The sequence below is a fragment of the Bolinopsis microptera genome, chromosome 5 (assembly GCF_026151205.1).
Source record: "Bolinopsis microptera isolate Bmic1 chromosome 5, MBARI_Bmic_1.0, whole genome shotgun sequence".
NCBI classification, from domain to species: Eukaryota; Metazoa; Ctenophora; class Tentaculata; order Lobata; family Bolinopsidae; genus Bolinopsis; species Bolinopsis microptera.
Genome location: NC_087076.1, coordinates 9,465,806 through 9,482,454, shown reverse-complemented (window position 1 = coordinate 9,482,454; position 16,649 = coordinate 9,465,806). Strand labels below are relative to the sequence as shown.

Here is a 16,649-nt window from a genome sequence, read left to right as displayed (position 1 = left end):
GTTATTAGTGTTTTTATAGTGTTATAAGTGTTGTTAGCGTGTTACTAGTGTTGTTTAGTGTTATTAGTGTTGTTATAGTGTTATTAGTGTTTTTATAGTGTTATAAGTGTTGTTAAAGTGTTATTAGTGTTGTTATAGTGTTATTAGTGTTGTTATAGTGTTATTAGTGTTTTTATAGTGTTATAAGTGTTGTTATAGTGTTATTAGTGTTGTTATAGTGTTATTAGCGTTGTTATATTGTTATAAGTGCTGTTATAGTGTTATTAGTGTTGTTATAGTGTTATTAGTGTTGTTATAGTGTTATAAGCGCTGTTATAGTGTTATAAGTGTTGTTAAAGTGTTATTAGTGTTTTTATAGTGTTATTAGTGTTGTTAAAGTGTTATTAGTGTTGTTATAGTGTTATTAGTGTTTTTATAGTGTTATTAGTGTTGTTATAGTGTTATTAGTGTTGTTATAGTGTTATAAGTGTTGTTATTAGTGTTTTTATAGTGTTATAAGTGTTGTTAGCGTGTTACTAGTGTTGTTTTAGTGTTACTAGTGTTGTTATAGTGTTATTGGTGTTAATATAGTGTTATTAGTGTTGTTATAGTGTTACTAGTGTTGTTTTAGTGTTATTAGTGTTGTTATAGTGTTACAAGTGTTTTTATAGTGTTATAAGTGTTGTTAAAGTGTTATTAGTGTTGTTATAGTGTTACTAGTGTTTTTTAGTGTTATTAGTGTTGTTATAGTGTTATAAGTGTTGTTAAAGTGTTATAAGTGTTGTTAAAGTGTTATTAGTGTTGTTATAGTGTTATTAGTGTTGTTATAGTGTTATTAGTGTTGTTAAAGTGTTATTAGTGTTGTTATAGTGTTATAAGTGTTGTTATTAGTGTTTTTATAGTTTTTTAACGGCCAGGTAGCGCAGTTGGTTAGCCAGCTTTGCAATCGTGAGGTTGCGGGTTCAAATCCCACTGCCTGCCTGGTCGTGGGGTGAGTGTCGTTGACATTCAGCTAAGGATCGTGAGTGGTCTATGCAGCCCCCCGGTCTACTCAGCCGAATACTCGAGAAATCGGGTGTGAGGGTTAAATGAGGAGCTGCACATTGCAGCAAAGTCTCGGGCGAAGAAAGTATGGTAGACACTACCTTAACCGTCACTGGCTAAAAAACAAATCCTTCGGCTTACTGTAATTGGCTGGTTGCACTTGTGTAACAATATGGCTGTTGGAATACTCCGAAGTAAAATAAGTGTCTAGATAAAAAAAATAGTGTTATAAGTGTTGTTAGCGTGTTACTAGTGTTGTTATAGTGTTATAAGTGTTGTTATAGTGTTATTAGTGTTGTTATAGTGTTATAAGTGCTGTTATAGTGTTATTAGTGTTGTTATAGTGTTATTAGTGTTGTTAAAGTGTTATTAGTGTTGTTATAGTGTTATAAGTGTTGTTATAGTGTTATAAGTGTTGTTATTAGTGTTTTTATAGTGTTATTAGTGTTGTTAAAGTGTTATTAGTGTTGTTATAGTGTTATAAGTGTTGTTATTAGTGTTTTTATAGTGTTATAAGTGTTGTTAGCGTGTTACTAGTGTTGTTATAGTGTTATAAGTGTTGTTATAGTGTTATTAGTGTTGTTATAGTGTTATAAGTGCTGTTATAGTGTTATTAGTGTTGTTATAGTGTTATTAGTGTTGTTTTATTGTTATTGGTGTTGTTATAGTGTTATAAGTGTTGTTATAGTGTTACTAGTGTTGTTTTAGTGTTATTAGTGTTGTTATAGTGTTATAAGTGTTGTTATTAGTGTTTTTATAGTGTTATAAGTGTTGTTAGCGTGTTACTAGTGTTGTTATAGTGTTATAAGTGTTGTTATAGTGTTATTAGTGTTGTTATAGTGTTATAAGTGCTGTTATAGTGTTATTAGTGTTGTTATAGTGTTATTAGTGTTGTTTTATTGTTATTGGTGTTGTTATAGTGTTATAAGTGTTGTTATAGTGTTACTAGTGTTGTTTTAGTGTTATTAGTGTTGTTATAGTGTTATAAGTGTTTTTATAGTGTTATAAGTGTTGTTATAGTGTTATAAGTGCTGTTATAGTGTTATTAGTGTTGTTATAGTGTTATTAGTGTTGTTTTATTGTTATTGGTGTTGTTATAGTGTTATAAGTGTTGTTATAGTGTTACTAGTGTTGTTTTAGTGTTATTAGTGTTGTTATAGTGTTATAAGTGTTTTTATAGTGTTATAAGTGTTGTTAAAGTGTTATTAGTGTTGTTATAGTGTTATTGGTGTTGTTATAGTGTTATTAGTGTTGTTATAGTGTTATAAGTGTTGTTATTAGTGTTTTTATAGTGTTATAAGTGTTGTTATAGTGTTACTAGTGTTGTTTTAGTGTTATTAGTGTTGTTATAGTGTTATTAGTGTTGTTAAAGTGTTATTAGTGTTGTTATAGTGTTATAAGTGTTGTTATTAGTGTTTTTATAGTGTTATAAGTGTTGTTAGCGTGTTACTAGTGTTGTTATAGTGTTATAAGTGTTGTTATAGTGTTATTAGTGTTGTTATAGTGTAATAAGTGCTGTTATAGTGTTATTAGTGTTGTTATAGTGTTATTAGTGTTGTTTTATTGTTATTGGTGTTGTTATAGTGTTATAAGTGTTGTTATAGTGTTACTAGTGTTGTTTTAGTGTTACTAGTGTTGTTATAGTGTTATTGGTGTTAATATAGTGTTATTAGTGTTGTTATAGTGTTACTAGTGTTGTTTTAGTGTTATTAGTGTTGTTATAGTGTTACAAGTGTTTTTATAGTGTTATAAGTGTTGTTAAAGTGTTATTAGTGTTGTTATAGTGTTACTAGTGTTTTTTTAGTGTTATTAGTGTTGTTATAGTGTTATAAGTGTTGTTAAAGTGTTATAAGTGTTGTTAAAGTGTTATTAGTGTTGTTATAGTGTTATTAGTGTTGTTATAGTGTTATTAGTGTTGTTAAAGTGTTATTAGTGTTGTTATAGTGTTATAAGTGTTGTTATTAGTGTTTTTATAGTGTTATAAGTGTTGTTAGCGTGTTACTAGTGTTGTTATAGTGTTATAAGTGTTGTTATAGTGTTTTTAGTGTTGTTATAGTGTTATAAGTGCTGTTATAGTGTTATTAGTGTTGTTATAGTGTTATTAGTGTTGTTAAAGTGTTATTAGTGTTGTTATAGTGTTATAAGTGTTGTTATTAGTGTTTTTATAGTGTTATAAGTGTTGTTAGCGTGTTACTAGTGTTGTTATAGTGTTATAAGTGTTGTTATAGTGTTATTAGTGTTGTTATAGTGTTATAAGTGCTGTTATAGTGTTATTAGTGTTGTTATAGTGTTATTAGTGTTGTTTTATTGTTATTGGTGTTGTTATAGTGTTATAAGTGTTGTTATAGTGTTACTAGTGTTGTTTTAGTGTTATTAGTGTTGTTATAGTGTTATAAGTGTTGTTATTAGTGTTTTTATAGTGTTATAAGTGTTGTTAGCGTGTTACTAGTGTTGTTATAGTGTTATAAGTGTTGTTATAGTGTTATTAGTGTTGTTATAGTGTTATAAGTGCTGTTATAGTGTTATTAGTGTTGTTATAGTGTTATTAGTGTTGTTTTATTGTTATTGGTGTTGTTATAGTGTTATAAGTGTTGTTATAGTGTTACTAGTGTTGTTTTAGTGTTATTAGTGTTGTTATAGTGTTATAAGTGTTTTTATAGTGTTATAAGTGTTGTTATAGTGTTATAAGTGCTGTTATAGTGTTATTAGTGTTGTTATAGTGTTATTAGTGTTGTTTTATTGTTATTGGTGTTGTTATAGTGTTATAAGTGTTGTTATAGTGTTACTAGTGTTGTTTTAGTGTTATTAGTGTTGTTATAGTGTTATAAGTGTTTTTATAGTGTTATAAGTGTTGTTAAAGTGTTATTAGTGTTGTTATAGTGTTATTGGTGTTGTTATAGTGTTATTAGTGTTGTTATAGTGTTATAAGTGTTGTTATTAGTGTTTTTATAGTGTTATAAGTGTTGTTATAGTGTTACTAGTGTTGTTTTAGTGTTATTAGTGTTGTTATAGTGTTATTAGTGTTGTTAAAGTGTTATTAGTGTTGTTATAGTGTTATAAGTGTTGTTATTAGTGTTTTTATAGTGTTATAAGTGTTGTTAGCGTGTTACTAGTGTTGTTATAGTGTTATAAGTGTTGTTATAGTGTTATTAGTGTTGTTATAGTGTTATAAGTGCTGTTATAGTGTTATTAGTGTTGTTATAGTGTTATTAGTGTTGTTTTATTGTTATTGGTGTTGTTATAGTGTTATAAGTGTTGTTATAGTGTTACTAGTGTTGTTTTAGTGTTATTAGTGTTGTTATAGTGTTATAAGTGTTTTTATGGTGTTATAAGTGTTGTTAAAGTGTTATTAGTGTTGTTTTAGTGTTATTAGTGTTGTTATAGTGTTATTAGTGTTTTTATAGTGTTATAAGTGTTGTTAAAGTGTTATAAGTGTTGTTATAGTGTTACTAGTGTTGTTATAGTGTTATTAGTATCGTTATAGTGTTATAAGTTTTGTTAAAGTGTTATTAGTGTTGTTATAGTGTTACTAGTGTTGTTATAGTGTTATAAGTGTTGTTAAAGTGTTATTAGTGTTGTTATAGTGTTATAAGTGTTGTTAAAGTGTTATTAGTGCTGTTATAGTGTTATTAGTGTTGTTATAGTATTATTAGTGTTGTTTTAGTGTTATTGGTGTTGTTATAGTGTTATAAGTGTTGTTATAGTGTTACTAGTGTTTTTTAGTGTTATTAGTGTTGTTATAGTGTTATAAGTGTTTTTATAGTGTTATAAGTGTTGTTAAAGTGTTATTAGTGTTGTTATAGTGTTATTGGTATTGTTATAGTGTTATAAGTGTTGTTAAAGTGTTATTAGTGTTGTTTTAGTGTTATTAGTGTTGTTATAGTGTTATTAGTGTTTTTATAGTGTTATAAGTGTTGTTAAAGTGTTATTAGTGTTGTTATAGTGTTACTAGTGTTGTTTTAGTGTTATTAGTATTGTTATAGTGTTATAAGTTTTGTTAAAGTGTTATTAGTGTTGTTATAGTGTTATAAGTGTTGTTTTAGTGTTATTAGTATTGTTATAGTGTTATAGGTGTTGTTAGAGTGTTATTAGTGTTGTTATAGTGTTATAAGTGTTGTTATAGTGTTATAAGTGTTGTTATAGTGTTATTAGTGTTGTTATAGTGTTATTAGTGTTGTTATAGTGTTATTAGTGTTGTTATAGTGTTATAAGTGCTGTTATAGTATTATTAGTGTTGTTTTAGTGTTATTGGTGTTGTTTTAGTGTTATTAGTGTTGTTATAGTGTTATTAGTGTTGTTATAGTGTTATTAGTGTTGTTATAGTGTTATAACACAGAGTGGCTTAGGGTTACTGAAAAGGAGATAAGCACCTTAGGCCATCCCAACGTTCGGGAGAGACCTGCCCTTGTATTGTATATTGTATATTGTATAGTGTTATAAGTGCTGTTATAGTGTTATTAGTGTTGTTATAGTGTTATTAGTGTTGTTAAAGTGTTATTAGATGGAACGAACTTCTGAGATCGGGTCTATTTGAGACCCTGCCAATCAAAATACGCATTAAAATTAGAAAGTGTGTTCCTGAAATTGACAATTCTGAGGTGGGCTACTTTTAAGACTGTATTAAAATATTTGTTTGAAGAGATCTGCGTTTCTTAATTAATGACGATGTAATGATTTTAACTGAAGCGTAACCGCTCGTACCTTGATTGGCGTGACAGTGAGAATCGTTATCAGTTATATCCGAGTTACACTCGTCACAGTCCAAATCCTTTTCGTGATCTCCCTCACAACCGTCCGGTATTGCCTGGTATCACACTGGTTACTGTGGTAACACACCGGTTACTATGGTAATTTGAAACTAAGTGTTTAACAATAACATGTTTTAGAGATTTGCTGGCTGTTATGTGATATTTATCAATTGTTAGCTTTTCGCTTGGATATGTGAAATTCAACGAATATGTTGAACCTACAACGTTTTTGTTATAATAGCTACACTCATCACAACCCCAACTCGCTGCTTGGCTGGAGGAATGATCTCCTCTCTGTGGGGTGGTCACACGATTCGTGATGTTTGCTTTTGTACATGTGAAGATAATTCATTTAAAAATTTTAAATATTACAAATCATCGTTCACTAACCTCGAGATCCTGCTGTTTATTCACTAGTTTCTGCGCTGCACTGAGTTTCTTAGTCGATATAAACACAGAGAACCGCTGAGTTAAAGGACGGATCTTCTTAGCAGACTCCGCAATCTTCTCTATAGACAGAATGAGGAGGAAGCCCGAACACTCCAGGAACTCTGGAATGGGCAGTTTCTCCAGAAATTCCAAATAACCGGGAGGTTGTTCTCCCTCAGCAAGTCCTGCTGTAACTTTGTCCTCCATGTACTCCACGTACGCGTTTATCTGCATCTTCACTTCCGGGATGAGATGCATAAAGCAGGTTCCGAAGAAGACCCCGCCCCCAAAACAGTTAGCTATACTAGCTATCCGACTTCTGTACTTCATGGAGAGGGTCTTCAGGGGTAACATCCCGAATATCATGGATACGATTAATATGATTATCATGGTGATCGCTCGCACCACGTTAGAGGTCTTGTCATCATCATCATCATCATCTCCTGATCTCCGGCTCCTGCTGTTCCCCACTAAATGTTCATCTTGTATATCTTGTCTGGTATCTGACTGCTTGGTACCCTTATAAGGACCCCAATATCTCGGGTACTGTAGTTCACCGGCTTCAGTCTGATGTAGTGTCAGGAATATTACTACCACTATCAGACACACTAACTTCATTCTCATTAGATCCTGAGAGGGACTGTTAGGTTGGACTTGTTGGGCGCTGAAAAACTCCCCCGGATACTTTAGTCGTGCGCATTAGCCAAATAATTTCTGAGTGGGCGGAAGTTTTCCTTTGATTTTAAAATGCTTGAAATTAGATTGGCCTGATGTGTGTATTACTGATTTGTTACGTGACAAATTTGAAATGGGTTGGGTTGAATAGGTACGGACTATTTAGGAATTATGATCATCATTCGTAACGGTGATACTATTTATTTTAAGTTAAGTAAAAAAGCTATCGAAATAAAAATCTATGGCTTGATTAGGAAAAATGCGTATGTTAACGTAAAAACGAGTATGAATCCATTTTGTCAAGCAGTTATGGTACCGAACGATAGACTGACAGATCACGAAGCCAATACGAGGAAAAGTAAAGGCAGTTTCAAATACGTTAGCATGATATTCAATATGTACCCAAACATTCTATGACATCACTAATTCTTAGTAATCGAATCTTACATGGTAAAGGATTAAATAAAGAGAATCATCGTGGAAGAGAAGAAAAGTAGGCATGCATCGTGATAAAATTCTTAGCGAAACATAAAAAACGTCGGGTAGTGTTTTGAAAAGTGATGCTACGTTCGATTATGCGCATTTTTAAAATCAAGCAAGATTCTAGACTCATTTCCGTACCGGTGACTAGACCGTCTAACGTTTCCAATCATCTCTCCATCGCTGGGACATGTGATCAATGCTCAGCCAGTCGTCCTTTCCATCCGCTCACGATTCGTTAGTTACCCTAATTGTGTGATCTACGTTAATTTTAATCTCAAAATTGGTATAGTAAATAAAATAGGTGAAAAGAGCGATCATGTGCGTGGGCTACATTGCAGTTACCAAACGGAAGTATCTTTGATCATGATTTAGCAGAAACACTGACAAGCCATGATAAACCTAAATATAATTCTGATTTGAGTTACATTGCTTTTTACTTTGTCACAAAAACCACACAATAATCTCCAGATTTAATATTAAATGTTCAGTTAGTCAAAGACTGACAGATGTTCAAGTAAATTTGAAAGTAAGCCACAAAATAAACAACTATTATTATGGATAAAAATTGGATATGCAAGAAAATGTAATATTTGCACGGATTTCTAGGCTCATATTACAATCATCCGTAATACAAAACTATAAGGCTAAAAATACCCTTGTTTCCGCTGCATAAGGCGGCATGTTTGTTTGGGCAACCTGACCAGGCACACGTACTGTAGTTCGAAAAACCCTAAAGTTTGACTCTGTCGAGCTAGATCAGTACGCTACCTGGACTCTAGTTCGACACGTACTGAAGTACAAAAGTCACCTTACCCACAGAATAGTTTCTATTGGTAAAACATTTTGAGTAAAAAACCATAAAACATACTGATGACTGCAAACAGACGAACTGAAATGTACGTGTCCCTATATATAAGCTCATACACAAAATATACGCTTTTAATGTTAAGCAATTGTAACTCAAAATTATAAATAATTATAAGCGAGCTTAATTGCGGAATAGCCGCTACCTGCCACTTGGATGGCATGGCAGATGTTCATTCTAACCATTGCTGGAATAATGATATCTGTACATGTATATTTTGCAGTTGTCGTGGTCAATGTTGACACATCTTCTCAATTATACCACAATTAGTAATTACGTTTCTTTATCTGCACTAGTGGTTATGATCTATCACCTTTAATACTTATTTCGCGTTGGATCGACGAATTTCAAAAGAAATATACCGTATAGTATGAGTCTGTTCTTTGTGTTTAAAACAAACCATGGCATTGGTAATCAATTAAAATACCAAACATGTCAGGTAAAAATAAAATCTTTTGTCAGCTTTCGGCGAATGAAAATCACACATTTTTTCGTTGGCTTTAAGTTTAAGTTTAGGGTAAAATCCACGCGTTAGCGTGGCGGGCGGAGGCCATTCATCAAGCTGTACTGTCTCACGCGTTAGCATGATAAGTATAGTAGAATTAAGCTTCCAAGTTCTAAAATGAGAAGTACGTACAGTACGTATTTTTCAAAATATCGTACAAGTACGTACTTTTAATAAACTGAAGAAAAGTAAACAGACAGATACTACTTCTAGTAATAGTATTAGTCGAAGTTCCAATGACCATCTTAAAGAGTGCCGACAAACAAAAATCATAAAAATGAAGCAACGAAGTTTGTAAATCATATGCCAAAGAGAAGAGAATAAATGATAAGGACGCGTTCTTTTCAAAAAAAGTAATTAATTTCTCGTTTGTGTTCGGGAACATTAACAACAATTATTTAATTTCCTGCAGGTTGAAAACCTTCTACATACATGGAGGTGTTACCTCTCAAACAATGTTTTATTTCCGGCCACTTCCAGAGAACCGAATTGGTAATATGATATTAAATAAGTTTCAGTAGCCGCACGGTTAGTACGAATACCCTAAACCCTGCACAATTATATTGGATTTGGAGGGTGACCAAATCTTGCTGTAAATCTATATTAATAACCCCAAAAAGTGTGTAATTTACGAACGGCTTAATCAAGAAAATGGTAAAACTAAAAAGTATGGCCATGGGACTGGTTTTTTCGGTATATTTCCGACAAAACTTTGACGATGCCAAAAAGCTTAAGTTTTTTAATCGGCCGTTGGTAAGTGGTTTAATTGATAGTTTTGTACCCTAAATGTGATACTAAAGTGTTTCACTTTTTCTGAAATTTCTCTCTCACTCGAAGGTTGATTGTATACTGGAACAAGAGCGCGGAGCGATGTAAAAAGAAGAAATACCTGCAACAGTGTTTGGTTAGTTCAAGAAAGGATGGTCGGTATTTATCTACCTTTAAAATCCTCAGAGATCCATGTTGGAGGGTATGTTCTCTCCACAGACGGAGTGGGATGACAAGTTGACATCGTCCACATTTAATTTTACTCAGCTTCTGGCGGTACATCATCCCTTTTGGTCATTCCTAATGTTAAATTAAAAGGGTGCTCTAATTTTACTTATAAATTTGGTAAATTCGATAAAAACCTAACGAAAATTTATTGAAATATCATTTAACTCAAATCATATGTGGTAAATTTTAGTCCAGGAGCATGATAATTTGTCTGCAGCGGTTATCAGCTAAAGGTAATGTTATTAATTAACGTAATTAGAGAACAGAGTCAACAATAAAAAGATAAAAAGTGATCGGCATAATTTGCCATCATATTTTTGGATGGACATTGGCAAACACTCATGCGTTCAGTGTTGTAAGCTTCCTGTTGGATTCTGATAAAAATCATAAATAATCACATTAGATGGGGTACAAATATAATTGTAAAAGAACTTATCACAATCTTGAGTCTGAACAGATTCTAATACACCCTCCTGCCGACACGATTAATTAACAGTTTAGATACCAGAGAAAAAACACACGATTGGTTCTAAACTGAATTTGATTCGATAACCAACTGCAAGCTGGTCCCATTTTCCGTTTCTTCCATTAGTACCTTTTGCTTTCAAGTTTTTTAACGCGTCCCCAGTAACGAATATGATTAATTATCTTGTCTTGAAATACATCGATCAAACGGTAGTAAGTGCAGTATAGAGTTTTATGCAATTCGACTTGTTTGTATCACTCCCTCTGTCCCTCTGTCCGTCTGTCCCTCTGTCCCTCTGTCCCTCTGTCCGTCTGTCCCTCTGTCCCTCTGTCCCTCTGTCCCTCTGTCCCTCTGTCCCTCTGTCCCTCTGTCCCTCTGTCCCTCTGTCCCTCTGTCCCTCTGTCCCTCTGTCCCTCTGTCCCTCTGTCCCTCTGTCCCTCTGTCCCTCTGTCCCTCTGTCCCTCTGTCCCTCTGTCCCTCTGTCCCTCTGTCCCTCTGTCCCTCTGTCCCTCTGTCCCTCTGTTTCCATTTTAATGTATCGATCAGTTAAATTTGAAATGAAACATAATATTCAACTTTCACGTACATTGAGTGATACATTCCTCAAATTGTTTGAACCTTACTCATTTTACCTTCATATTTGTAGCTATGCCAAGAGTCTACGCAGTCCTAGGGTTGCTGACTGTCGCACTTCTCAATCTTGGTGGGGCCGGGGCACACTCGAAACATTCGTACCAGACGATTGAGGAAGACAACTACTCTTGGAAAGAAGCTGAGGGCTACCAGGAATGCCAGGAATTCTCAAATGACCCCGGATACAACGAGTTTCTGATGAACTCTGACGCTCAAGACTCTGACGGAAGCTCTCCGAACGATCTTGGAAATAACCCTGACGATCAGGGAAATTTCCGAAAAAATCCTAAACCAAAACCCCTTGAAGAGATCTGCGGACCCTACGAGTGCCCGATGTTCCAGAAAGTCGAGTCATCAGGATGCGGATTTGAGGAGAGAATCATTCTGCGTGCCAACTGGACCGTTACTGACATTGACCTGAAATCACCTAACGGATATCGGGAGGCCTACTTCCGTCTTCATGGCTACAGGAGCGGAGCAATGAACGACCGTGGCCTTGAGATGGATATGGCGGTTCCTGTCGTCAAGAAATGGTGGATGGATGAAGACGGTAATACCCTAGCAGCTACAATGAGCTTCTACATTCCTGCAGACGTCCAGAGCAACCCTCCAGCCTCGACAGACGAGCAGCTAAGAGTGGAGCAGTGGGACGACGCTACAATCTACATACGGGCCTACGGCGGGGACAGACACGATCCAGAACATCTCAAGCAGTTCGAGCTTCTGAAGACAGCTCTAGCAAAGCAGAACCTGACACCGTACCCTTATATGAAAATGACAGCTGGATTCACGCGACCTGGATATGGAAGACAGCGCAGAGAGGTCATTCTGGTTGACAACGCAGATATGGTTTAATCTTACCTTTAAACTTTATTAACGGGACTTAAACTGAGTGGTTCATAACTCAAATGACTTGAGTTTAATTAAATTATGGATAATTTTCTTTAGGCTGAGAGAGATAAGAGAACTAGAAACATGGCCGAAATGGTTTTAAAATTATTTTTTATCCGTTTTAAAAATGTGTATCATGCACTATGGTAGTCTTGTGATTTTTAAAATCCATCTTGTTTTAAATGAAATATTTTATTGTCATGTTATACAATATATTGATATCTTTGTAAAAAACAAATGATTAGACTTAAAAAGAAACTGGTAAGAATTGTTGGTTCGTGTAGCAATAAAATTGTAAAAATTTCCACCCTGAATAAAAACTTAATGAAAAATAAAGTTATCGTTACCAATTATACAAAATAAACAAAAATGGATTGGAACAGTAAAAATGTAAATCATGAGTAGATTGAATTTCGTCAACTTCATTCCAAGATTTCTCCTACAATTTTTATGAAAACTCTTTGAAACTTGGCAGGTATCGCAGCTCGACATTTAAAAAAAAGTTTTATAAATTTGAGTTATATGCCTTTAAAAATTAAAGTGCTGAAATTACAGTTTGCTCAAAATACCTGATAGGTTATTTGACAAATGACATCTGGCCACTTGGCATTGTACAATGCATGCATTAAAATACAACTAACATACTTTAACCTTTCACTGTTTTACTTATCATGCACTAATAAGATATATCAGCATTGCTTGAATCTCGATAAACAAATTGGATTTAGCTAACCAGTAGTTCACTATTCAGTAGTTCACTATTCAGTAGATCTCTATTCAGTAGTTCACTATTCAGTAGTTCACTATTCAGTAGTTCACTATTCAGTAGTTCACTATTCAGTAGTTCTCTATTCAGTAGTTCACTATTCAGTAGTTCACTATTCAGTAGTTCACTATTCAGTAGTTCTCTATTCAGTAGTTCACTATTCAGTAGTTCACTATTCAGTAGTTCACTATTCAGTAAGTCTCTATTCGGTAGTTCACTATTCAGTAGTTCACTATCCAGTAGTTCACTATTCAGTAGTTCACTATTCAGTAGTTCTCTATCAGTAGTTCACTATTCAGTAGTTCACTATTCAGTAGTTCACTATTCAGTAGTTCTCTATTCAGTAGTTCACTATTCAGTAGTTCACTATTCAGTAGTTCACTATTCAGTAGTTCACTATTCAGTAGTTCACTATTCAGTAGTTCACTATTCAGTAGTTCACTATTCAGTAGTTCACTATTCAGTAGTTCACTATTCAGTAGTTCACTATTCAGTAGTTCTCTATTCAGTAGTTCACTATTCAGTAGTTCTCTATCAGTAGTTCACTATTCAGTAGTTCTCTATTCAGTAGTTCACTATTCAGTAGTTCTCTATTCAGTAGTTCACTATTCAGTAATTCTCTATCAGTAGTTCTCTATTCAGTAGTTCACTATTCAGTAGTTCACTATTCAATAGTTCACTATTCAGTAGTTCTCTATTCAGTAGTTCACTATTCAGAAGTTCTCTATTCAGTAGTTCACTATTCAGTAGTTCTCTATTCAGTAGTTCACTATTCAGAAGTTCTCCATTCAGTGGTTCTCTATTCAGTAGTTCACTATTCAGTACCTATTGTTATTATAATTAGTCATATCACATATGTATGTACATTACGGGGTCCGGACTCTAGGGCGTAAGACTCTAGGGCGTGAGACTCTAGGGTCTTAGGGTTAGGGTTAGGGTTAGGGTTAGGGTTAGGGTTTGGGTTCGGGTTAGGGTTAGGGTTAGGGTTAGGATAAGGGTTAGGGTTAGGGTTAGGGTGATGGTTAGGGTTAGGGCGCCGCCCTAAAGTCTCACGCCCTAGAGTCTTACGCCCTAGAGTCCCGGACCCACTGTGTATACTTGTATACATATATTTATAAACATTTCTGCTTAATTTATAATGATGAACTATCTAGAAGGATGAAATGGTAATACTCGGTCTGGCCAGCTGGAAGCCAACAGAATTCCAGTTCAGAAACCGAGTAAGAGGTGTGGCTACTGATGAGAAGCATTAAAGATAATTTGGGTTAGAAACGATATCTTGGTCCCTACCCTCGCACAAGATTGTCCTCAATTTTCTTGCTGTGTTCCACTAAGATTTTCAATAGAAGGGCTCGTACATTCTGATAAGTTATGTAAATATAAGATTAAGTATGGCAAAATGAAAGTATTGCAGTTGGTCTTTAAGTGGTGGGTAAGATGCATTTCATGCAATGTACATATGTGGGACAACAGAAACTTTACTCGACATACAATGTACAAAAAGACAATTTATTGAACAACTCGCTTTACTCAAATAATGACATCCGGCCTTTGGGTCAAGCCCGTCAATTCGGGTCACGTTCTCTTGCTAAAATACCACCCGATGACGGCACCCTCCACTTCTGCAATCTCAAATATATCACTATTTGCTCTAGCTAATTACTAATTAACCGGAATATTAAAACTTTAAAGTAAAACAAGGAATTATAAGGTCGACATTTTCAAATATGACATTTGTCGATTAATTCGAAAAATTGCGCAAGGAATTCGACCAGTCAGCACCATCATACAAATCAATGAATCCCATTAAAAGTAAAAAGACTACAGTCATTTTTTGTGGTTTCTGGTTGGGAGGTGAAGCATACTTTTTTTTGACACGTGACAGTCGTGATTCTGGGGTTTATTAGTCAATATTGAAAGCTGATTGATTTATCATTAATGTCACGTGTCAAAACATATGCCTCAGCTCAACTCCTCACCAGAATTTGCATCTATACGTTTAAGCCCATTAAATTAATACAGTTATACTAAGTTTATTTGAGGTTATTACTAATAAAATCAGAAAATCAGTTCAATAAATATTTCTGCCACTAAAGCTAAACTAAATAATAATGTAACGATAAAAATTAAAAGTAGCACGAGTGCAAGGAGGGATTTAATTAACAATAAATAAATCTCTATACGCAGATCAATTTGAAAGCATATTTTCGATACAGTAATACCTCAATTTATCGTGCAGTTTGAGAGAAAGGAAAAGGCCGCGCGGTAAATCGGGGTTTGCGGTAAATCGGGATTTGCGGTAAGTCGGAGTTTGCGTTAAATCGGTTTTTCGATTGTTTACAAATACACTATGTGTATGTTAAGCCCTATTTGGTGGAAAGGGAATGGCTGCGGTAAATCGGGGTTTTACTGTAATTTGTAATTGGAAAAACTCCTCTAATTTTGCATCGAAACCTCTAGTTATTAGTATCATTGAAAGTGTACCCTCCGATAAATCACAATTAATTAAATCGCAGGAGTCGTTTCACATCAAGATTGGGTTATTTTCAATGACAAAGTCTAATGAGGATAAGAGGGTGAAATATCGTTATCTGCTCTGGTGGTCCTACTTCTGGTCCGATTTAACAACTTCTTAAGTCTGGTGCTTTCTAGGTAGATCAGCCATTAGAGGCTAGGTATTAATGGCCAGAGGTGTGAAGAGGCAGCAGGTTGAGAGTAAAGTGCACCTTGATGGTGAGGTAGTGTAGTGTAAGAGTGTTATAGTGTAGGTTAATGTCAGATAGGACGAGGTGTGAGGGAAGGATGAGATGAGGTAGGAACTGTAGAAAGGTTCAATCAGCAAGTGCGAGTTGATCACTGTAGTTGTGTACCACGGTTGAGATACCAATTATCAGCAAACCGAGCGATAAAAACAGTGTCTGAAAATAGATTTTGAATAAACTCGTTGTTATACTTTCAATTTCGTTACGAAAAACATCCTGCTTTGTTAAAATCGTGAAAAATTAAGACAAGTAAAATGTGCGATAGGTGCTTGAGAAAGGTGGTTGAGGATCGTACCTTCAGCATCATATCTTTGCCATCCCTGATCTCATCGCAGATCATCTCAACAAATGTGATATAAAGGAAGAAACCTGTACTCAGACCCTGTATCAAACCTGTAGCGGATAAATTCTTAGTAATTCATGTTCAATTTATCCAAAAAGATTTGAATCAAAAATACTTGTTTAATTCTAATATTGCAGTGACCCAAACTACGGCCCAATTTTAACCTTGTACCAAACGTAATCGTTCAACGTTGCCAGTAACAGGTCACCATTACAGTCCTATCAATTGAAACAACGCGAATTATAAATTCTTACATATCAACTAACATGATGTGACACCATTTCCGAAAGCAAACAAACCAACATATGAACATATGAACATATGAACATATCAAGTATCAACAAACCAACAACCAACATATCAAGTATCAACATACCAACATACCAACATACCAACATATCAACATATCAACATATCAACATATCAAGTATCAACATACCAACATACCAACATATCAACATATCAACATATCAAGTATCAACAAACCAACATATCAACGAACCTGACACAAGAGAAATAGTAGTCCGGGAACCCGAGGTCACAGCAAGAAGCTCCAACAGTCCAATGGCAAGAGCAATGCCTATAGGGGTAGCTACACAAAATATAGACAAGCTTATCATTATCCCCCTGAGAAATATCTGGTGTCAGTAAAGATTGGATGATATTTTTGTGATCAAATTCATTAGGATAGATCCATCCACCTTCGTTTGTGTAGTGGGGCCGAGTCGCATTGATGATATCATCGACCAGAGATATTAAATAACACAACCTTTGTAATATTTTCATTCATAATTTACAACTCATAAAATCATTTTGCTGATTAAAGGGATTTCAATGACACCTTTTTTGTGTAAAACTCACTTCAACTTCAATCCAGCATCTAACAGCTTTGTTCCCACAGCAAACGCCACCACGCATTTGTGTATTAGTATTGCTCCAGCAAGTTGAAGAAAGACCGAAGTCTTGGATTCCACACCAATTGCAAGTCCTTCAAACACAGAATGCACCGCTAAAGCAAATATCAGTACTCCTACTTTTTGCTTCTGAAAAAATACGCTTTCATT

The 16,649-nt window shown here is 34.5% G+C and overlaps 2 protein-coding genes across 2 annotated transcripts in view; one reads left to right on the top strand and one right to left on the bottom strand.

Moving 5' to 3' along the window:
* The first annotated feature begins 10,627 nt into the window (after positions 1-10,627).
* Positions 10,628-11,994, top strand: LOC134815024 (uncharacterized). The gene has a single exon (XM_063823466.1). It carries the CDS (start codon positions 10,839-10,841, stop codon positions 11,676-11,678), a length of 840 nt encoding a protein of 279 aa, XP_063679536.1. The 5' UTR covers positions 10,628-10,838; the 3' UTR covers positions 11,679-11,994.
* Positions 11,995-13,947: 1,953 nt separating this feature from the next.
* LOC134815055 (zinc transporter ZIP1-like) overlaps positions 13,948-16,649 on the bottom strand; it is an 83,931-nt gene continuing 81,229 nt past the window's right edge. Inside the window, exons 6-9 of the mRNA XM_063823514.1 lie at positions 16,447-16,628; positions 16,088-16,212; positions 15,538-15,635; positions 13,948-15,398 (exon numbers count right to left, since the gene is read on the bottom strand). Coding sequence (XP_063679584.1) covers positions 15,312-15,398; positions 15,538-15,635; positions 16,088-16,212; positions 16,447-16,628 — 492 coding nt within the window. The 3' untranslated portion in view covers positions 13,948-15,311. The remainder of the gene's footprint in view (positions 15,399-15,537; positions 15,636-16,087; positions 16,213-16,446; positions 16,629-16,649) is intronic.

Excerpts from the sequence above, each read along its gene's own strand:
- LOC134815024 (XM_063823466.1), top strand. The coding sequence starts at position 10,839 with ATGCCAAGAGTCTACGCAGTCCTAGGGTTGCTGACTGTCGCACTTCTC.